This window comes from Myotis lucifugus, unplaced genomic scaffold (assembly GCF_000147115.1).
Source record: "Myotis lucifugus unplaced genomic scaffold, Myoluc2.0 scaffold_100, whole genome shotgun sequence".
Classification (NCBI taxonomy): Eukaryota; Metazoa; Chordata; class Mammalia; order Chiroptera; family Vespertilionidae; genus Myotis; species Myotis lucifugus.
The window spans coordinates 1,099,869-1,121,325 of NW_005871148.1; the positions used below are offsets into that span (position 1 = coordinate 1,099,869).

The 21,457-nt window shown below is 46.6% G+C and overlaps 3 protein-coding genes and 1 long non-coding RNA gene across 15 annotated transcripts in view; 2 read left to right on the forward strand and 2 right to left on the reverse strand.

Moving 5' to 3' along the window:
• Positions 1 to 158: 158 nt before the first annotated feature.
• AOC2 (amine oxidase, copper containing 2) lies at positions 159 to 7,272 on the reverse strand. 2 transcript variants are annotated; one of them, XM_006092329.3, is made up of 4 exons: positions 4,175 to 7,272; positions 1,944 to 2,229; positions 1,577 to 1,706; positions 159 to 1,248 (listed from the first exon to the last, which is right to left on the reverse strand). In XM_006092329.3, exons 1-4 carry the CDS (start codon positions 5,760 to 5,762, stop codon positions 982 to 984), a joined length of 2,271 nt encoding a protein of 756 aa, XP_006092391.1. In that variant the 5' UTR covers positions 5,763 to 7,272; the 3' UTR covers positions 159 to 981. The 2 variants fall into 2 exon arrangements, with proteins under 2 accessions (XP_006092391.1, XP_023612653.1); XM_023756885.1 differs by having other exon boundaries at positions 1,053 to 1,706.
• A 1,310-nt stretch (positions 7,273 to 8,582) lies between these two features.
• Positions 8,583 to 13,933, reverse strand: PSME3 (proteasome activator subunit 3). Of its 3 annotated transcripts, XM_014458829.2 has the most exons (12): positions 13,648 to 13,886; positions 12,955 to 12,987; positions 12,776 to 12,838; positions 12,469 to 12,573; positions 11,929 to 11,946; positions 10,997 to 11,045; positions 10,356 to 10,468; positions 10,043 to 10,111; positions 9,834 to 9,901; positions 9,680 to 9,734; positions 9,466 to 9,552; positions 8,583 to 8,824 (listed from the first exon to the last, which is right to left on the reverse strand). In XM_014458829.2, the coding sequence occupies exons 1-12, from the start codon at positions 13,687 to 13,689 to the stop codon at positions 8,744 to 8,746; spliced, it is 783 nt and encodes a 260-aa protein (XP_014314315.1). In that variant the 5' UTR covers positions 13,690 to 13,886; the 3' UTR covers positions 8,583 to 8,743. The 3 variants fall into 3 exon arrangements, with proteins under 3 accessions (XP_014314315.1, XP_006092402.1, XP_023612654.1); XM_006092340.3 differs by lacking the exon at positions 11,929 to 11,946 and having other exon boundaries at positions 13,648 to 13,933; XM_023756886.1 differs by lacking the exons at positions 11,929 to 11,946; positions 12,469 to 12,573 and having other exon boundaries at positions 13,648 to 13,884.
• Positions 13,934 to 14,065: 132 nt separating this feature from the next.
• LOC111826741 lies at positions 14,066 to 16,695 on the forward strand. The gene is made up of 2 exons (XR_002830120.1): positions 14,066 to 14,976; positions 16,600 to 16,695. It is a non-coding gene; the product is annotated as an uncharacterized LOC111826741 (long non-coding RNA).
• Positions 16,696 to 19,483: 2,788 nt separating this feature from the next.
• The window catches only part of BECN1 (beclin 1), an 11,871-nt gene continuing 9,897 nt past the window's right edge, over positions 19,484 to 21,457 (forward strand). For 5 of the 9 annotated variants that reach the window (XM_023756888.1, XM_023756892.1, XM_023756891.1 and 2 more), the window contains exons 1-2: positions 19,484 to 19,642; positions 19,892 to 20,020. In XM_023756888.1, coding sequence (XP_023612656.1) covers positions 19,894 to 20,020 — 127 coding nt within the window. In that variant the 5' untranslated portion in view covers positions 19,484 to 19,642; positions 19,892 to 19,893. The other 4 variants (XM_023756894.1, XM_023756896.1, XM_023756890.1 and 1 more) reach the window with 3 other exon arrangements.

The window sequence follows — 21,457 nt, forward strand, 5'->3', positions numbered from 1 at the left end:
ACATAGAAGAAATTCAAATATAAATCTTGTAATATTTTTTATAAATTGCACATAACATCTTTTTTTTAAATATATTTTTATTGATTTCAGAGAGGAAGGGAGAGGGAGAGAGAAATAGAAACATCAATGATGAGAGTGAATCATTGATTGGCTGCCTCCTGCACGCCCCAAACAGGGGATTGAGCCTGCAACCCAAGCATGTGCTCTAACCCACAATTGAACCATGACCTCCTGGTTCATAGGTCGACGTTCAACCAATGAGCCATGCCGGCCGGCCGGGCCATACCATCTATTTTTACAAACTTCTATCTATTCTTCCATTTCAATGCACCTGATGAAAAAACATCTGGTATAATGGTCATGAAATGTGAACACTAGCTATTTCGGAGTGGTAGGATTTGTGGTGGTTTTGCCTGAATATTTTTTTAAATATATTTTTATTTATTGGAACTGCTGGTAGACCACAAGGCTCTGGGCCCTGCCCGCTGGACCATCCAGAAGGTGTTCTTTCAAGGCCGCTACTATAAGAGTCTGGCTCAGCTGGAGAGTCTGCCCCAGGCTGATGGTCTCCTCCACCACTGCCGCCCACAGAAACATCAATGATGAGGAAGAATCATTGATCGGCCTCCTCCTGCACGCCCCACTGGGGATCAAGCCGGCAACCTAGGCATGTGTCCTGACTAGAATCTAACCCTGACCTCCTGGTTCATAGTTCAACACTCAACCACTGAGCCAAGTTGGCCCGGCTTGCATGAATATTTTAATAATAATATCATTTGTATAAATTCATCATTTTAAAAAAGACACTGGAAATATGAATTAACTAAAAGGATACATGAAGGTTTAGTGTGGGAAGGGGCTGTTTCCTCTGAAACATTAAGAGGGTAGAAGTCAGGGGAGCAGGAATTGGGAACAGAGAGGAAGGTACACATGTCTTAGCACCCACCCACCCTACCTCTGTGTCCCACCACACCCTTGAGGTTAAAAGTCTTGAAAAGAGAAAGGGGGCAAGTCTGGAACACAGGCTGCCACGTGGGGGATGCAGGCCACAGGGTTGACATGGCAGAGCCCAGCATCCTGGCCCTTCTCAAAGTAGACACTGCCAGGGGAGAAGATGGAGGGGTCCTCATCAAAGAAGTTATAGGGTCGAAGCAAGAAGCCAACTCTGTTCCCCACAGTAACTGTGTTGGGGACATCCTCAGCATGGGGGATGTGTAGGAAGCTGGCTGTAACCCAGGCCACCAGGTCCTGCAGGAAGAGGGAGGAGCTGGAGGACTTTGGAGGTAAGACCCAGAGAACCACCCCGTAGCCCCAATCCCTGCCCTCCAGCCTTAGCCCTGCTTCCACCTCCTCCCAGCCCCAGGTCCACAAAACGTGGTGATCTATGTAGGGTGGTCAATATCCCAGAGCTAATCTCACCCCAGGAGGGATGACCCATGTTGGTCATCAGAGAACTCCTTGACTCCTGAATCTGAGCCCTGGAAACACACCTTCCCTCCAATCTAGGGCCAGGTGTTGGGCAGCCAAGACACCAGACACAGAAGAGCCCCTCTCCTCTGTCTCTAGATCTACCAACCTCTCCTAAGAGAGTCTCATTGTTGATGAAATCAGCAAAGGCGATAGTGGGTGTCCAAATGTCATTCTGGTAATAGATGCTGCTGCTCTGTGACTCCTCCTCTTTCCTCCGGGTCACCGCGAGCTGGTATCTGACCAGGAATGTCATAAGAAGGTGGAGTCAGACAATGTCAAAGACCTTTCCTGTCCCAGAAATCTTTTGGATCAGATTCAGTCTGAGACCATCTCCCATCCCATATCTATTTGGATCTGAGAGGGGGTACAGAGGTGGATAGTAAGCCAAGAATAGTGAGTTGGGGTCTCCAAGAGCTGGGATGGGGAAGGGGACCAGTCCTTCCCTACCACCCAGTGCCCAGGGCCCTCCTCACCTCCCCCAGCTGAGGGCCTTCTCCATGTCACTCTCCAGGGGCATGTGTATGCCGAGGGGGCTGTGGATCTGGATTCGGTACCCACGCTGGTGACCCCAGGCATTAGTCTGGTTGCCAGCCAGGTAAATGTAGCGAGGAAGGGGATTTCCCAAGGGAAAGGCTGTCAGGTCCTCCCTTCCCAGGACCTGTCGAGTCAGCTGTGGACGCTGAAGTTGGTGCTCTGGACTCCAAGGGGCTGCCACAGGTTTAAACACCACGTCTTCAGCTACCACCCAGTTTTTCAGCCCTGCCAGGATGAGGGGAGGGAGAGGAGTTCCATACCAGGTAAGACAGGCTCCTCATCGCCCCCACCATGAACACTGCACCGGCCTGACAAAGGGCAGAGGAACTCATCAGAGAGCCAGAAGCTCTAGATTTGGGAGCTAGCCCATCTTCTTCAACCCTGCCCTGTCCAGTAGTTACTGCCAGTCACAAGTGGCTATTTGCATTTAAATTAAAAATTCAGTTCCTCAGTCACACTAGCCACATTTTAAGTGCTCAGTAGCCACCTGTGGCTAGTGGCTAATGTATTGGACAACGCAGAGATAGAACATTTCCATTACTGCGGAAAGCTCTAGTAGCACTGGTCTACCCTTGGACAAATTATTTGCTGCTTTGATTCTCATTTTCCGAATCTCTACACTGGACATAATTAAAGCTGTTCTATGGTTGAGCTCTGTAAATGGAAAAACACACGCAGGTGGCTAGTAACTATGAAAGGGACATTTGTCTTGGAGAAGCTGCCTGGAAAAACCCAATCCCCTTCCATGGTGCCCTGCACACCCCTCTCAGCTCTGAGAATTTGCTTTCTTTCTCTCGACAAGATGCGGACCACTTTCAGTGTTTTTCAGAAGTGAACAGATTTATGTCCTTAAATTGTCTGAGAACTCCTTGGAACTCTATTGCATTGATCACCTGAACTCATCACCGCACACACTCAGCACCTGATCACATACTTGGACTCAGTTACTTTAAACAGGACCTATATGAAGACAGCTGGCTCAGGGGGGCACTCTACTAAGGCTGGTGCCTCTGGTCGTCTTGTACACAGGGGGCCTGACACAGCCTCCAGCCCACAGCACCAACCTGGGCTGTACCCACTAGAGACCCAATAAATGTTACTTGATTTTACTTCCTGACAAGGCTCTTTGATACCAAAAATGCTGGCGAAACTTCAAATCAGAAAAGTCACATTCTAAATATGTCAAAGAATTGTTAATATGCCATTTCAACCATGCTATTTTCTTAATTCTTCCTCCCCTCTGCCTCCACATCACCCCCACAGGCCCCCCCCACACACACACAGTCTTTATACCCAGGAGAATAAGAAAATGTTTCACAAGAAATATCCTTAGTTATAGCACATTATACTTGGATAATCATTTTGTCTCATCTCCACCCACCCTCAACTTCCCTAACTGTAAAATGGAGAGGGTCTGGTGGATTTCTAATTTTCTTTCTGGGTCTAATTGTCTGACTTGATAAGTTGGTTATTATCTGTCCCCAACAAAACGTGTCAGGGGCAGCAAGTCCTCTTTGTGCTCTGAGTCCTACTTGAGAACTCCCTTGCAGCAAGCCTACTATGTGCTTGCCATGACACTGGAGAGCCCATTGTGATGACATGTGCTGACAGGAATGGGATGGCCCCCCCAGGATGGGGCCACTATCCTGTATCCCCAGTTGTCTGAAATCCTGTGGAGCAACTCCCAGCTAGTACCCGCCTTCTCGTGCCCCTGGACCACCTCTACTCTGAAGACCTCTTGAGATGGGCTGCTTCCTGCCTCTGCTCAGGTCCCTGCTTTCCCCTCCTCCACGGACTCAGAATGAGGAAGAACGCAGAGCCCCAACTCTGGTCCCATTCAGCCTTAGGGCAATTCACCACGCACACTGTCACTCAAGGTTAAGGTAGACAGGCACAGCCTTTACATTAAACTCATTTCACAATGGCAGCAAGTCAGAGGGGCTGGGTGATCGGAGCTTGGCGGAGGAACCCTCTCTCCCTTCTGCCACACTCAGTAAGCCCAGTATTTCAGACTGACTACAGCTGAATACCCTTAAATCAGTCTGTGCTCTGTTGCCACAATGAATGTGGAGCTGGAATGCTACTCCACTCCTCAGGCTTGATCTGGGGGTGGGGAGTCTGTTCCCTCTGCCCCACTCCAACTCTCAATCTTAATTCCCTGAGCACTCACCTGCTACATCCAGGTCCAGCTTGAAGTGGAAGGCATGCGTGTGCACCGTCCCCAGCACTCGTTCCCCCACACGGTTCCCAAAGAAGAGGCTTTCCTCTCCCCCACTCAGGAAAGCTGTGTTGACAAAGCCTGTGGCATGGACCCGCCCTTCAAGCGCCCCATTTGGGTAAAATACAAAGTCCCAAATGTAGTCATAGTTGCCTACAGTTGACACAGACCTGACTACAAGAGCTGAGCTGGCCAAACCACCGTAGAAATGACTCTGAACGTGATTATAGTGCCTTCGAAGGGGTAGTCCTTGGGCCTCCTCAAATATACACACAGCCCCTGGGAGCAGCTGGACGGTCCCTTTGTTCACTAATACATGGATGTCCACCATTGTAGATTGATAGGGGCAGTCCACGCCCCGCACCAAGCCCCGGCTGTTTCGGCCAAGTCCGTAGCTGCTATCCAAGTATCGGGTCATCATTGTCTTGGGTGAATCAGCACCATAGATAGACACACACTCCTGGACACTGACTTCATAGGCCACTCGCTCACCCTGGAATCGAACGTCAAAAATCCTCATGCCACTAAACACCCCGTGACCAAAAGTAAATGTCCAGAGGGAGGACATCACCAGGTTCCCTTGTACACTGAACTGGGATCCCTGGGGTGAGAACTGAAGAGGTGGAAGAGGACCTGGGGGGACCCGAGACCTCAGGGATGAAGCCCCATTTGGCAGGGGCAGAGGAACTCTAACCACTTCCAGCCGGCCAGCCTTAAACTCCCATTCCAACTGGCTCAAGTCTGCATAGTAGCGCCCAAGGTAGAAGACCTTCTGGACAGCCCAGCGGGTAGGGTCCAAGGCCCTGTGGTCCAGCAGTAGCTCCAGCCCCACTGGATGTAGGAAAAACCCAACACCTGAGATGTTATGGTGGAGGGCTATCCAGGTAGTACGGTCTCCTGAGCGCAAGCTATTAGGAGTGGCCTGCAGAGGTGCCAAGGTGGAGCCATTGTAGTTGAAGACCGAAGCAAGGAAGACTGGTGCCTTGGGTAGCTCCACCTCTTTCAAATGCTTCCATATCTGGGCAAACTCAGTTCCCAGCATGGGACGTCGGTGATAGGGCAGAGGGCCCCCATGACGCTCCACAGTCACATCCCGCATGTAGGAGGGGTGTGGCAGTGGTCCCACCACCAGCTCACTCACGTTGGGCTGGGGTTGTCCGCCAAAGAAGACGATGGCCAGTGCCTCACGAGCAGGCGGGGGGCTCCCCCTGTCCAGGTGTGCCAGGGCTGCAGCCTTGGGGGGCAGCTGCAGCTCCACCGAGAAGATGCAGTTGTCTGATGGGAGGGCCTGGGCTGCATCCACCAGGCCTGGCCCCAGTTGCTGGGTCAGAAAGCTCATCACAGCCATCAGCTCTTCTGGGCTCAGGTCTGCAAACAGCTGGCTCTGGCCAGGCTGTGTCCAGTGCTGGGCACTGTGGGATACAGAGGGGCAGCGGGAAGGCTGGCTGGAACCCACCTGGCTGGAGAGCAAGACATAGGCCAGGGCAAAGATGGTAATAAGGGACAGTGCCAGGAACACGAGGACTACCTTGACATTCATGGTGAATGCTGCGAGTTGAAATGAGAGTCCTACCAGCTGCTTCTTCCAGTTACTGACATCAAATCAGGGTTTATATTCAGTAGGATGGATAGGAATGGAGAAAACTCCACCCTGTGGGTTGAACAGGAAATTTCTGACCTTGATTTATATAATTCTGTTCCAATTTTCTGTTCTGTGGTTTGGCCCAAAGCACTACTTCCATGTGCATGGCATCTCCCCTGCCCCTGAACTACTGGCAGCATGATTTCCATCATTTAGACCAGATTAGAGGGCATTTGAAGTACCGCTGAACTGCACCTTCCACTCAAAATGGGTCTGAGGAAGAATGCAAATCTCGGATGCCCAATCAAGTCCTGTGTGCTGAATGCAGGCACCAAAACTGTCTGTTTTCCACCCTCCTGGCAGGCAGTATCCCCCAATATTTCCAGGACCTACTACCTAGTTCAGCAGTAAGCACTGTGTTCAGCCAGTTGCCTAAGGTCAAGCCCCTGATCTGTAGTCTCAGGCCTCTTCTACCGAGTTAGTGAGAAAGGAAGAGTGAAGGCCTGAGCTTAGCAGTCAGATTCCCAGGTCCCTAAGCTGTGACCTCAGGGGAGGTACATATCATGAGTCTATGTCCTCACTTATAAATGGATAAAACTACCTTATAGATTCATGAAGATTAAATGTGATCATGCATATAAAGTGCTTAGCAGAGCTCAACACAGGATAGGCATTCAAAAACTGTTACCTACTGATTATTTCTGAAACAGAAGAGAGCAGATGTTCCTCCATTGTTTAAGACCTTAAATCTCTTTTTGCAGAGACAATGAGGGAATCGTTGGATACCAGAAGGCTACTTTACAAGATGGAAGTTGAGGAAACTTTATTTCAGAGGGAGGTAGAGTCCTAGACAGCCCTCCAAGTCATTTGAAAACCAAAACCAAGAGCCCCTGGCATCTCCTTAAGAAATTTAAGACATTATTCTGAGGGGAGAATTAGTATAAGGTAACGAGAATGACACGGTAGGGTGCGCCTTGAACCAGGTGATTCCCACGTGGAACTAGAGCAGCCTCTACTGGCAGTTCATGGGTATCACTGGGGAAGGAAGGATCTGGGATCTTGTTGAGGGCTGGGACAGAAGTCAGCTGAGATTTGGGAAGAGCTCTCTTTCACATAATTCAGGCTTAATACAAGTGAAGGACCCACCTTTGCCTCTTGTAGGCAAACCTCAATCTTTCCATTATTCCAGAAAAAAAGAGGAAGCACAATTGGTATAAAAACACCCAATAGGATGGTTGGTGGTGTATGTGGGGGTGGGTATCCTGATGGGCACGCATATGAGTATGGGTACGTCCCTAGCCACCAGAGCATCTCACCAAGGTCTGCGGCTTTAGAAAGAGGTCAAAGTACCTGTATTTTTAATAATTTCTTGACATGGTAAAAGAATTTTACATACGATCCAAGGGTGGTGGGGTGAGGAGAAGGGGCAGCAGAACAATCCAACAAACAAAAAGGGAAACAAAAATGCATGGTGGAAGGGATTTGAAGGGTGGGTAGGGGCATTGCCCAACTAAAATGCAATTGGTTTGTTACTGAGTACTATTCATGGGAAGACAGCATCCTGACTCCTTCTCTATACAGCATATTGGGAGTAAAAATGATGCATCCAGGTGGAAATATGATTAGGGGTTGGAAGACAGACAGGGGAAGAATAAGTCAGAAATAGACACTGAGAGAGTCACTGGCTGGCTGGCTGCAAATACTGACTCTCCAATAGTGATAGAATAAAAAAGTGGGGGATATCTCTGGAAGATTCGAGAGATAGGGGGCAACTCTTCTATGGTTTTGACTTGCCCAGCTGATTTCCACATACACACGTGTACACGCCTGTGTTTGCATGCACACACGTAGACACATAAGTGACTGCTTTCCCTGGAAGCACAATACTATAAATAAGAGAAATATTTTTCCCAAAGGAAAAGCCCAGGAGGAGCAGCAGCAGCTGGTCCTCACAGCTGAAGACACCCCCACCCCAAATGACAACTGGTCTGGAAAGAGGCAGTCAGGAGTCAGAGGACTGGCCTTTGCAATAATGCCCAAAAGGACCTGAGTCACAGAGAAAGGAGCCTTCCCCAATCCCTCTGCTTCTCGCCTCTTGGTTCTCCTCCAACTCAATAGCCTCTGGGTACCAAGAGGCTACAACATCAGGAGACGATGGGCCCCGGTGGATGATGACTGAGACAACTATCACCTCCTGACTTGTGTGTGTGTGTGTGTGTGTGTGTGTGTGTAACAGGGTTTTTTGGGGGGGGCGAGGGGGAGTGTCAGGTAACAGAGTAGGAAGGCAGATGTGTGCATGTCTGTATGTGTGTGTCTATCATGTGTATGTGAAAACTCTACTTATAAAAACATCTGAAGGACTTAGGGACTTAGCCAAAGTCTGTGGTGTTTCTTGCCATGTATGTAGATGGAAAACCTGAAGTCATCACCAGGACAACTGGGACAGGGAGGATCCAATATCCCACATTGGCAAGAGACACTACCCTTATATCAGAAGAGAGGAGCTAGTCTCCCTGACCCCAGATCTTAGAAAAAAACAAAAACCTAGCACTTGCCTTTTAGTTCCCTCAGCTCCTAATGAACTAATCATCAAAAGGGAAAAAAACAACACAAAGCCCAAGACAAAGAAGGGGGTGGGGAAAGAAAACACAAGTATTCTGGTGCCAATATCTTGTGCACACAAACCTGGAGTTCTCCAGAAATTAGAACAGCTCAGGTGTGGGGTATTAGGGAAGGAAATAGAAGAGTTCCTGAGGCCTGAAAAAAGAGGTAAACACGTCACAGAACTACATGAGAGTTTCATTAGACTCTAACTAAAAACAGAGAGAGGTGTGATTACTATTTCCAGCCAGTTTCCCCATCACGATAGTCATGTAACAAACCAAGGCAATGTCGGTCTTGAGCCAGACTCACAGAGTCCCCTGGCCCTGGCCCTGGCCTCAGTACAGTGTCTCTGCATTGCTGCTCCGGGGCCGTTTGATCTTCTCAATATTTTTCAGGATCATGTCATGTAGGGTGACCTGGGAGAAGCGAGATCAGAGAATCACACATCTGTTCAACTCCTACCTCAAAAAGAAAAGATCCCTCCCAACCAATTACCCAAGTAATCGTTTACATAATCCCATTCTCACTCATTTGAACCTGAAATCAAGGTGGTTGCTCTCCCTCTCTTATGCCCCCAAACTAGGTATACTCGGTATTTCCAAGTTCCCGAGTGTCTAATAATAACTAACATTTGTTGAACACTTAAGTGTACTGGTTTCTTTAATGTATTATCTCGCTAATTTTTTAAAACCATCTTTGTGCAGTAGATACTCTAAGTTTCATTTTAGAGATAAGAAACCTTGAAATCTGAGGTTAAACAACTCGCCCAAGGCCACACATTACCAGTAGAGTTGATTCCAAACCTAAGTCTGCCTGACTCTAACAACTTCATCTTCACCTCTATACTATATTGCACTCCCTCATCCAGGTGGAAAGACGGAAGATGTCCAGCTATATACCCTCAACTCCATAGTTCTCGACACTTGGTTGATAAGCAGAACTCTTTTTATTAACTTTACCTCCGTCCCCGATCTCGACTCACAGAGAGTGGCAAGAAATTTATCACCAGAACTAAGAAAAGCCAGAGCAACTGTTGGCAGGGATCGAGGTTACTTACATATTGATTCCTTAGCTCTGATATGATGAGACGGAGGCTGATATATTCTTTCTCATCAATCTCTGTCACGGTTCGGCGATAGTCCTCCTGAAAGAAGGGGCAGAGGAAAGGCTCGTTCCCAAGGCTGGACTATTCACAGTCAGCTCTTCCCCAGCAACAGTCACTCCTCACTACCCTACCACTTCCACCCTCAGGCCACCAAACCCTTACTTACCACATGGGGATATTTAGCTATTTTAGAAACCAATTTGGCTCTCGTAATATAATATCTGGAAGGAGAAAAAAGAAGAGGAAGCTGCAGGAGACCCTGGACAGTGCTTACCACCTCACCAGCCCCCAATTCCTGGGCCAAGCCCAAGCAGCCCTACCTAGAAATCTGGTCCAGATAAGATGCAGCTTCACTCTCAACAGTCCTTAGTTCTGCAACTGTCTCCTCCTGAAAACAAACAAACAAAAAACACGGTGAGTCAAAAATCACTTCCACATCCCTCCACAGCAGACCAAAGATAAAGGAAAAGCAAACAAAGCAGGGGAGGTAAGAGTATCCCCCAAACCTTCCCTTCCAGTATGTAATTACCTGAATAGATACCCCAAAGTTGTTCCCATCTTCTATCCTAGGAATCAGGAGCTGTACCCACATTTTGACCTGCAGGGTAAAAAGACCAAAATATATATGAGGACCAAGGCTTGAGGAACACGACTTTTTCTATTGATGCCATGAAGTATACAATTCATGCTGCTGGTGCCAGATGCCAGGAGCACAGGAGCCAAGATACTTAGTCTGCCAACACCCATATCACCTCCATGCCTCCAGCCCCACCATCCATGATTTTTCATAGTTCAAGCCGGGCTGTTTGAAGTCAGCCCATAGGTCACTACCCCTGCCTCACCGTGTTGCATTTCTCAATCAGCAGCCGGATCTCAGGTTTCACTTTCTCAATAATGTCCACCAGCTGCTGGTTGCTTTTTAGCATCCCATTGGGCATCACAAACACCTTGGTTCCTGGCAAGGACATGAAGAAGGCCAAATGATTGGGGTGGGGGCCAGGACATAGCATCCTCCACCCTTCCCTCTTCTTCCCAGATTCATGAGATGCTATGACCTCTGCCTTTTATCTGTCACAACAAACACTGACACCACCAACAGAACCGAAGAGAATATATGGATTAACAAATGAGTGTCTAAATATGCCCAAAGTCTAAAGAATAAGGAAATTAAAATATGCTCTAAAGCCTGAATGTACCAACTATTATCAAAGAGGAAAAAATAACATGGAACTGGGACTTCTGTGAAAAATCTGCAATAGGCAGTGACCCCCAAGTCCTTTCCTTTGGCCAGTTTACATTAAGTTAAGCCTCCCTTCTTACTGGAAAGTTAGGTTCAGGGTGCTAAATAATGACCACATTTGGAAGATTTGAGAATGCTAACTCTGGGAAATAAAATCAGATCCTGCTTCCAGGCCAGAACACTAGATCCATCTGCTTCTCAAGGCTGTAAGCCAGAGGGTAGATGGGGTGTGGTGGCTCTTACCTTGAAAGGCCTCTTCACACTCATCCAACCTTCGCTTTTTGTAAGTGGGCTAAGGAAACAGACAGAAATTAGCCTGCTCTCAACATTCCCATCCCTATCACAAGTTATACTTTAAACAAGTTTAATCCCTTCTTTGACACCATAGGTTATCCTATATAATAAAAGGCTAATATGCAAATCGACCAAACTGCAGAAAAACCGTCACTATGACGTGCACTGACCACCAGGGGGAAAACGCTCAACGCAGGAGCTGCCCCCTGGTGGTCAGTGTGCTCCCACAAGGGGAGTGCCGCTCAGACAAAAGCTGGGCTCAAGGCTGGTGAGCGCAGCGCTAAGGATACCCGACTGACGGCTTAGGCCCGCTCCCTGCAAGGCCATCCCCAGAGGGCTCCCGGACTGCGAGAGGGCGCACCGGGCCTCTAGTCTTATTATTTTGTGCAAGTTACTAAGTACATACAAGGCTTTAAGAAAAGGTTCTTGCTAGAAAGCAAGTTACATTCTAGTTGTAAGACCAACCTTTCAAGAAATACAACTAGAGAGGGATAGCCAGCGATTTTCAATTCTTTCCATCTCATGGCACACAAAAACTAATTACTAAAATTCTGTGGCACACCAAAAATATATTTTTTTGCCTATCTGACCAAAACAAGGCATAATTTTGATTCATTCACACTGGATGCCATTGTTGTGTTGGCTGTGTCATTTTTTTTAATTTGACAATCTAAGGGGGAAAAGGCCAGTGCCCCAGACTAAACAGTCAGGAATTGCATGTTTCAAAAATTCTTACATCAGTTGAAACTGGCTGCTATAAACAATAGGAAAAAAAGAACCTTTCAATGTAGGGTAATTAAGGGAATACACATAAATCTGCTGGTTCCACAAAGAAACACAATATTCAATCAACAAACACATATTTAGCACCTGTTACGTACCAGAAACAATGCTAGGTGCTGGGAATACAAAGATGATTAAGACAGTTTCTGCTTTCCAGAACCAACAAGTTCTAACAAGGAGACAATAATGTAGACAAAAAACAATGCAGTGTCATCAGTGCTTCAGAATGTGAACATTAATTGATAAGGACTAGGTAATGAAGATGCACAGCAAAGACAGGGGCTGCAGTTACATATCAAGAAGAACTACTCATTCAATAACAAAACTCAAGACATTGAAACATGGAACAGATAAGAAAGTCTTGCTGAGAGCCATGGAAACAGACCAAGATAACCTAAGGGAGCCTGTAGCTATTAAAACTCACTCTCACACAGAGTAGCATTGGCAAATTCACCTCATGCTATAAATGAAAATCAGGATCTACAGGGGGGTGGTGTACTGGAGTCATCATGTCTGTAAGAATCCTCATTCCCAGATCCAAATCCTACTGTCTCCTTTGTACATATTCAAACTGACCAGGGAAGAGAGGACAGAGAACCTATTGCTACAGAAGACAAAGATAAATATAGGACACTTACACCATCCAGTCCGTCGTGGCTATTGGTGAGAAGAATGGGGTCAGGGACAGGGAGATTCATGTCTGAGTGGATCTGAGTTAGGTCATGAATGTTTAGGATTGGTTCCTGAAAAAGAGATGCCCACCCCCCAAACATTAGTCTTTTTAAGATGAACAAGTAAATATTTCACGTGAAGGGCAAGATATGAGAGTGCTTTACAGTACCAAACAAAATGGAACCAACACATGATTTGTCCCATTTGACAGAAAGATCAGGGCCCCCCTCAAAAAAAAAAAAATTGGGAAAGCTGAGGAAAAGGGTCTCTCACCTTCAAAAAACTATCAAGTTCTAACAACTTCTTTGGGAAAAAATTTGCCACCAAGTCTTCTGCCTAAAGATGAGAAGAAATGCATTAAAATTGTGGGACGGTCTCTCTCAGCAGTTATCTCCCCTTTGGGAAACTCCCGATTATTAACCAACACTCGTTTTGCTATTTATTTCACTCACCTCACTTGTGATCCGCTCCCTGAAAGAATCAACCTAAAATTAACAAAGAGCGATTCAGTAAGAGCAAGTCAGTACCTGGCAACAGAGGTTAAGGGCAGGACAGGGAACCCCAAATCCAGCTGTCTCTCCCGCACCTTGTAATGGTAGTGAGAAGCGGAGAGGCCCCCGGACTGCAAGTACTTTATTTTTTTGAGGACCCATTTCTCCATCTCAGGAGAGGGAAGCGGGGCTGGAGGGCGGCCCCCACCTGTCTTCCCTCTCTCCCTCCCTGTGTGTGAGGCGGTCTGAGTGTGTGAGCAGACGAAAGGCCGGTAGATGGGGGAGGTGTGAGCTCACAAACGTGCCCGCCGACTCCCTTCCAGACCTGACCTAAGATGCGAGGCAGGCCTGACTCCAAGGACAGCGGCAGCGTCCGGAGGCGGGGCTGGGGAACTTCCAGCTGTCACTAGCCTCAAGCTCTGAGTCCACCACGTGTCCGCGGGGCTCTCCATCACCAGACAAGGGGCAGAAAGCCATCCTATATGATCCTCTCCCCGGATGCGGTCTCCGGGAGGAGGGGGGGCTGGGCTGAGCTGAGCGGAAGCTCAGAGCTGGTGTCCCCAGGGAGACAAAGACGCCATGGGGAGTAGGGAGCCGGTCGGAGTGCTCCGAGATCGAAGCGAGGGGTAAGGAAGCCCGGGCCAGTATCGCTACCTTGAGCTTCACTTCCTGATCCACCTTCAGCAACGAGGCCATGGCCGGACAGGGCCGTGTTCGCTCCGCTGGAGACCGGAGGCGCTGTGGGCTCCGGGGAGGGGGTCAGAGGGACGGGAGTTATTTCGGCGGCTCTCGGGACGCGGCTGCCCTCGCTGGCTCACGGACTGCTCACTTGCTCGCTCGCTCCCTCCCTCTGTGCCGCCTGTCCGCCCGCCCGCCTGCTGCCTGCTGCTGGATGCCTGCTTGCACTATCGCTTGCCCTCCCGGCTTTCGCCGCTCACGCCGGAAGTTGCGTCACAGCCAGGCGCCGGGACTCCGGCGTGGATGCGCACGTGCTTTGCGCAGCCGCACTGAGGTTTGGCTGTGGACGCTTCTTCCAGGTTCGTAGCTCCCGGGTGCCAGTGCCGGGTAAGAGGAAAGTTCGAGGGAGGGTGGCGGAGGCTAGTTTACTGAGGACGGATTCCCGGAGAGACTCGAGAGCTGTGTGACTCTCTGCTGGCTCGGCACTAGCCTTCGCCGAAGGAACCTAACGAGCTCTGCAGTTTAGAGGACCGGACCGACGACGGCGTCGCGCCCCTGTGACGTCAGACCGAGGAAGCTGGCGGTCCCGGCTGTGAGTTCAGGGATCTGGTCTACGATTCCTGCTGCCTCCTCCCGTTGGCCGCGGAAGCTCTAGTGCTGTGCTCGAGCCAAAGAGAGGACAAGGTGTGTTGTACCAGGTTCCCCACCGTTCTCCATCACTTACTCATACACTTTCAGACATTGGAGATCCGCTGCCTGATGGGCAGAGTGACCCCCAGAGTGGGGTCGGCTACACAGTAAATCCTGGAACAGAACCCAGGTCTCCTGACTTCTAGGACAATGCTGTATCCATTTTGCTAATGGGAGGCAAATATCATGCCTCCTCTCACCCTCTTCTTTTTATTTTTTTCAGTTTGTCTGTTAACACTGGTTATTTCGCTAAATAAAATGAGTCAGGACACTGGGCTAGGCTCTGGGACAACACTGCCTCAGAGCCTAGAAATATAGTATGAGTCACTTAATGTAAGTTAAAATCTTCTAGTAGCCACATTAAAAAGTAAAACGGGTGAAGTTAATTTTAATTATATATTTAACCTAGTTTCGCCAAATATTTAAACACGTAATCAATCTTAAAAAATATTAATGAGATCATATACGTTCTTTTCTCATACCAAGTCTTAAAATCCAGTATGAGTTTTACACTCACTGCACATCTCAATTCAGAGGAGCCACATTTGCAATACTGAATAGCCACATGTGACTAGTGGCTCCTGTATTGAACAGCACAGCTCTGGGATATCAAAGGTAAACAAAACTCAAATTCTCTGGTCTCATGGGGATTAATACTGGGGAAAGATACCAGAAAGCAAACTGAAAAAATGACAAAATTTAGCCCTAACCGGTTTGGCTCAGTGGATAGATCGTCGTCAGCCTGCGGACTGAAAGGTCCCAGGTTCGATTCCGGCAAAAGGCATGTACCTTGGTTGCGGGCACATCCCCAGTGAGGTGTGTGCAGGAGGCAGCTGATCGATGTTTCTCTCTCATCGATGTTTCTAACGCTCTATCCCTCTCCCTTCCTCTCTGTGAAAAATCAATAAAATATATATTTTTTAAATGACAAAATTTAATAAATGTTAGGAAACAAATGACTGATAAAGAGAATAGTATGGGTTTTATTGAAGACATTGAAAGACTAGCGAGCTGGGAGTGGGGTGGGGAGGATTGTTAGGAAACAAGTTGGATTAAGTGCAAAGGCAGGTCATCTGATTTATATTTTGGGGTCACTGCTACTGCTAAACATTTATCCTGGTCAGTCCTCTGTGCTGAGTGCAAGGGAAATGGGAATATGCAGTTAAATGAAGTGCAACTGACTATGGCCTTTGGAATCAGGGAGAGACCTGGTTTTAAATCCCACCTCAGCTCTTTACTAACTGTGCTGTCTTGATAAAATTACTGAAATGCTGAGTCTCAATTCCCTCATCTGTCAAGTTTTATTTTAATCACTATTAACAAATATATATAATTTTGTAGGGTTCTGAGTATTGAAAGTCATATATATTTCAAAGAACTAGCACAGTACCTGGACACAAGGCAGACACTACATACATAGTAGCTATTGTCAAATAAGCTACCTGTTAATGCTTAGCATGAAAGGGTTATTCTTTAAACTATGTAATTATCATCCTTGCTTTCAGACTCAAAAAAAGTCCTTTTCCATTATTCAAGACTACATATAACATAGCCCGTACTACCCTTCTTGCTCATTAACATCTGTTTCCCCCTTTTACTTCTGTTTTTTTTTTTTAATCCTCACCCGAGTTATTGTTTACTGGTTTTCTAGAGACGGGAAGGGGGGAGGGAACATCCATTTGTGAGAGAAATATGGATCGGTTGCCTCCTATATGCACACCCACCGAGGATTGAACCCACAACCTAGGTATGTGCCCTGTCAGGGAATCAAACCAGCAGCCTCTCTGTTCACTGGACGACACCCCAACCAACTGTCATCCCTCTGTTTATGACTATCTTTGTGTCTAAATTGCCTTTTTAAAAATTGATTTTTAGAGAGAGAATATCTATTTTTTGTTCCACTTATTAATGCATTCATTGGTTGATTCTTGTTTATGCCCTGACCAAGAATCAAAGCAGTGACCTCTTGGTGCATGGAACGTCACTCAACCAATTGAGCCATACCGGCCAGGGCCAAATTACCCCTTTTTATAAGAACATCAGTCATATTGGGTTAGAGCCCACCTAAGGACTTCATTAACTTGATCATCTTCAAAGACACTATTTCCAAATAAGGTCACATCACAGGTGCTGGGATTAGGACTTCAACATCTTTTGGGGGTACAAAATTCAACCTATAACATCTACCATTATCTGAAATCATTCATTTGTTTACATTTCTCAAATTCTCTCCTCTAGAATATAAGCTATGAGAACAGTTCACCAATGTATCCGCCCAGACCTAGAAGAGTGATTGGTACATAGTAGGTCCTCAATAAATACTTGTTGAATTGATGACTTGGGGTATGTTGAGTATTCACAATCCCTTGAGCACTATAAATACTGACTGTCATATATTCTCCAAGCAGCAGGGCACACAGAGAGTTTACTATGTGCCAGGCCTTGCTCTTTGTACCTCATATTAGATCATTTAATCATCACACTACCCTATGTGACATACACTATTATGCTCTCTTCAGAAACAAGAAAACAAGGCACAGAGTAGTTGAATAACTTGCTCAAGGTCAGTGTTGGTGAGTGATGAAGATAGGTTTGAACTCAGTCTAGACTTTCAACCTCAGCTGTAATCTCTATGCACTCTTTCCCCTCGAAGCCCGTGACATCTCTCTGCCTTTCTGAGACGGCATTAGTGCAGCCAAGCAGGAAGAAATGTAGGCTGTGAACCCACCACGGCGGGCCTCCCCTGGAGGGAGTCTCACACTGAAAGATCCAAGAGGAAGAAGGGTTGTAAAGATTATCTAATTAGCAATACCAGGAGGAAATAAATCTAGTTCCTATATTACGTCTAATTATAGGAGGGTCACCTACATTCAAAATAATAAGAAAGTCATTTCTAGAAGTGAGAACGACTTTCTAAGAAATAGAAGTCACCAATGCCCTGGCCGGTTTGGCTCAGTAGATAGAGCCTTGGCCTGTGGACTGAAGGGTCCTAGGTTTGATTCCAGTCAAGATTCACATGCCTGGGTTGCGGGCTCAATCCCCAGTTAAGGGCGTGCAGGAGGCAGCTGATCAATGATTCTCTATCATCATGGATGTTTCTCTCTCTCTCTCCCTCTCCCTTCCTCTCTGAAATCAATAAAAATATATTTTAAGAAAAGAAATATAAGTCACCAAGAAAACGAAAAGGCAGATTTGACCTCATAAGAATTTAAAACTCGCACATCTTGGAAATACCTTAATAGACCAGTTATGCAAATCAATGAAAATTATTAAGCAAAATATTACCTAATAGATAAATGGGCAAAGGATGCAAACAGAAAATTCACAAAAGGAGAACACCAACCCAATCTATACCAAATATGCCAATGAAAATAACAGGGACATGCCTTCCCCCCGCCCCCTCATTCCTCAAATATATGATACCTAATACTGGCCAAGGCATCATGAAAGGGGCTCTCTCATACATTACTAGAGGCAGAATATGATTATGTGCAACTGCTCTGGAAAACAATTGCTAATGTTAATCAAGAGACATGAGAAAGCCATACTCTTTTCATCATTAATTCCAATAGTGAGGCTTTATCATAAGAAAGCAGTCAGCTCTTCATTGCAACATTACTGTAATTACCAAAACTGGAAGCAATGGGAGTTTCCAGCAACAAAGAAATACATTGTTAGTGCACTTGATGTGCTGTGATGCAGCGATGACAATTACCTAAACTGTAAGCAACATGGAAAATTATTCAGTAAGTACTGTTAAATTTTAAAAGAAGGATACAAAAATTGCATATAAATTATAAATACAAATACAATCGTGTTAAAATACATAGGAAAAACATTTTAATGGAGAACAAAAGTTATAGTGTGGTGAGATTATGGGTAATTTCATGACATTATTCCCCTAACTTCCTGTATTGTCAATACAATAAAATTATTAATTAGAGAAAGTTGAGCACTTCAGATATTGAAACATATAAAGATGTTATAAAATATAAAACTAAAACATTTTTATCTTGACTCACTACTCTGGTTTACCAGGACAGTGAGGCCTGGGGCACCCACTACCAACAAATCCCTAAAGAAGGCTGGCAGGAAGCAGAATCAATGATTTGATTTCTGTTAAAGACCAGTAGAGAATGTAATAAACGCCCCAGGGCTTAGGAACAATAGAAGGTTACAGTTGAATTAGGTCATCGCAGTCTCTGGCTCTGTTGCAAAGATCACAGCTCCCTCTTAACATTTTTTACAAGCAGGTCATGGTTTAGCCAGGGGTGACGGGCTCCAGGAACCTAACCTTTCCAAGGTATGAGCCTGTGACCTTTCTTTTTTTAAAAATATATTTTAATTGATTTTTTACAGAGAGGAAGGGAGAGGGATAGAGAGTTAGAAACATCTATGAGAGAGAAACATCAATCAGCTGCCTCCTACACACCCCCTACTGGGGATGTGCCTGCAACCAAGGTACATGCCCTTGACCAGAATCGAACCTGGGACCCTTGAGTCCCCAGGCCGACGCTCCATCCACTGAGCCAAACCGATTCGACTGAGTCTGTATCTTGTGTTGAGAAATAGAGCGACGAACTTTGTGTGTGTTTAGCCAACCGTTTTGTGGTTTTTGTGAATAAAAGCTTGCTTCTGCATCTGGTCGGGGCTGCAGTTCAGCCTCTGCTTCGGCAGGGTGCTGTAACTGTAGTCGCTGGCCAGCTTAATAAAGGCTCCTAAATTTTGATCTGAGTCCCTGGTGGTCGTCTCCGCGGGTCACCCCATTACATTATAATATAAAACACAAAGTTTACCTCCCCTCCAAGTGTGTCTACCACTCTCTCGGGGGCGTTTGAAAGAAAGCCCAGCTCTCCCAAGGAGAAACTTTTAAAACTGATACTGCAGAAAGAACTAAAGTGGCTCCGCTCAGAAGTGACAAATCTAAAGAAAAGTCACTGAATTAGAGAATGGCAGAGACTCCTCCATCTCTCCCTACTCGGTCCTTCCACTTCCCCAGGCAACCTACGCTCACCCGCCGCCGGCCGCGTTTCCCAGCTCAGCCTCTAGGGGCCGCAGCCCGGCCCGAAAGCGGGTGGATCTGGACCGACCTACTGGCTCCTCCTGCAGCTGCCGCCGTCGTGGAGTCACATCCGGTGTGGGCGGAAGTCCTCCTCCGGCCCACCGGGAAGTAGCTGAAGACAGGACGATGGCAGTTCTGGAGGCCTCCCTCCAGGGCAGCCCGGAGGCCGTAGTGCCCCCGCGGTAGACCGGACCAGGGTGGCGGGCTCCGGACTCCGAGGTGAAGAGCGTCGAGGGCTGAACCGCGACCGGAGAAGGGAGCCTGGGAGCCCTGACGGCGCCTATTGCCGCCCGTCCCTGACTGGCTGTAAACTGTTTTTGCCGGGGCTGCCCCGGAAGCAGGTCCACTTGCTATCTTACCGTCCCTAGAGAGAACGGCGCAGGCGGGATTTTCCCCCTTCAGTAGCCCCAGACCCGGGATTCTAGGGCGCCGATTCTCCCTAATATCGCCTCCTCTCCATCGCCGCAGGGATGGAGGGATCTAAGACGTCCAGCAGCACCATGCAGGTGAGCTTCGTGTGCCAGCGCTGCAGCCAGCCCCTAAAACTGGACACGAGCTTCAAGATCCTGGACCGTGTCACCATCCAGGAGCTCACAGGTCAGCGAGACCCTTGCGAAGAGGGTGGTCAAAATCGTTGAAAGTGGGCAGCTTTGGAGATGTAGATCTTAAGGTGTCTGTCCGTGCAGTCCGCCACAGACTCCCGTGTAAACCCTAGGAAAGTCACTTAATCTCTGGCTCCCTGTTTTCTAATCCGGAACATAAAGGACTTCTGACTCAGTGCGCCTCGGAGAGCTTTGTATAGCAAGGAGAGGTCCGTAGTTTTCTTACTCCTGCTCTTTCAGAGTAAAGGAATATGTACGTATATGTAATAAAGGGCACATTTTGAGGATTTACCATATACCAAGTGCATTGCATGCTTTACTTAGTTTGGTCCCTGCAACAACCCGTAGGGATCATTTTACAAATGAGTTGAGGCTCAGAAAACTTAAGTGACTTACCCAGTGGTCAACAGCTAGTAAATGGAGAAACAATTCTCATAGACCCAGGAAGTGAGTTGTAGTTTTTAAAAGAGAAAACTGAATAAGCAGTTAAAATAAGCTCAAGGAGCCTGGCCCGTGTTGCTCAGCGGTTGAGCGTCAAGAGGTCTTGGGATTCTGTCTCCCTTACTGTCTCTCTAAAATTCAGTTAAAAAAAACAAACATTAAAAGAATAAGTTCAAGGATCTGGAGACAGCCTGCTTGGATTTAAACCCTGGCTGTCATTTACTAGCTGAGTGACTTTTTGCAAGTTACATCACCTCTCTAGGTCCTGGTTTCTTTATCAGTAAAACATAAAACAATCTCAAGGTAGTTTTAAGAATCAAATATGACAAAGAACATAAATACTTAGGAATATTCTGGGCAAATAATACTCAGTAAATGTTAGCTAATGTTACTACCTGATTTCTCTTTCTGAAGAGAATTAACTCTTTAATATATTTTAAACTTTTTATTATGGAAAAATTTTAAATATATAGCCAAGAGAATAGCATAATGAACTCCCTTGTATCCATCACTTAGTTTCAACAACTAGCTACATTCTCTCATTCTTGTGTTCTCTGTATCTTCACTCACCTCCCATCCCCACTCACTTAATTTGTTTTTTCACTTTGTTAAAAACACCTACCTTCAACAATTATTAATGCATATTTAATAATGTTTCATTTAGCCCCATCTATTCTCCCACCCCAAATTATTTTTATTTTTTAAATTTTATTTTATTTTTTTAAATATATGTTTATTGATTCCAGAGAGGAACGGAGAGGGAGAGAGAGATAGAAACATCAATGATGAGAGAGACTCATTGACTGGCTGCCTCCTGCACGCCCCCTACTGGGGACTGAGCCTGAAACCCGAGCATGTACCCCTGACGGGAGTCGAACCCCGGACCCTTCAGTCTACAGGCTGACGCTCTATCCACTGAGCCAAATCAGCAAGGGCCCAAATTATTTTTAACATTCTTTTTTTTTAATCCTCACTGGAGGATATGTATATG

What these genes read in the sequence shown, in the direction of transcription:
- PSME3 (XM_014458829.2), bottom strand. Translation starts at nt 13,689, where the DNA reads ATGGCCTCGTTGCTGAAGGTGGATCAGGAAGTGAAGCTCAAG. An exon ending in AACTTGATAGTTTTTTGAAG is followed by an intron (nt 12,574 to 12,775) that starts GTGAGAGACCCT and finishes TCTCTTTTTCAG; the next exon opens with GAACCAATCCTAAACATTCA. An exon ending in CAGAGCTAAGGAATCAATAT is followed by an intron (nt 8,825 to 9,465) that starts GTAAGTAACCTC and finishes CGCTTCTCCCAG; the next exon opens with GTCACCCTACATGACATGAT.
- AOC2 (XM_023756885.1), bottom strand. Translation starts at nt 5,762, where the DNA reads ATGAATGTCAAGGTAGTCCTCGTGTTCCTGGCACTGTCCCTTATTACC. An exon ending in GCTGGACCTGGATGTAGCAG is followed by an intron (nt 2,230 to 4,174) that starts GTGAGTGCTCAG and finishes TCATCCTGGCAG; the next exon opens with GGCTGAAAAACTGGGTGGTA. An exon ending in AAGGCCCTCAGCTGGGGGAG is followed by an intron (nt 1,707 to 1,943) that starts GTGAGGAGGGCC and finishes ATTCCTGGTCAG; the next exon opens with ATACCAGCTCGCGGTGACCC.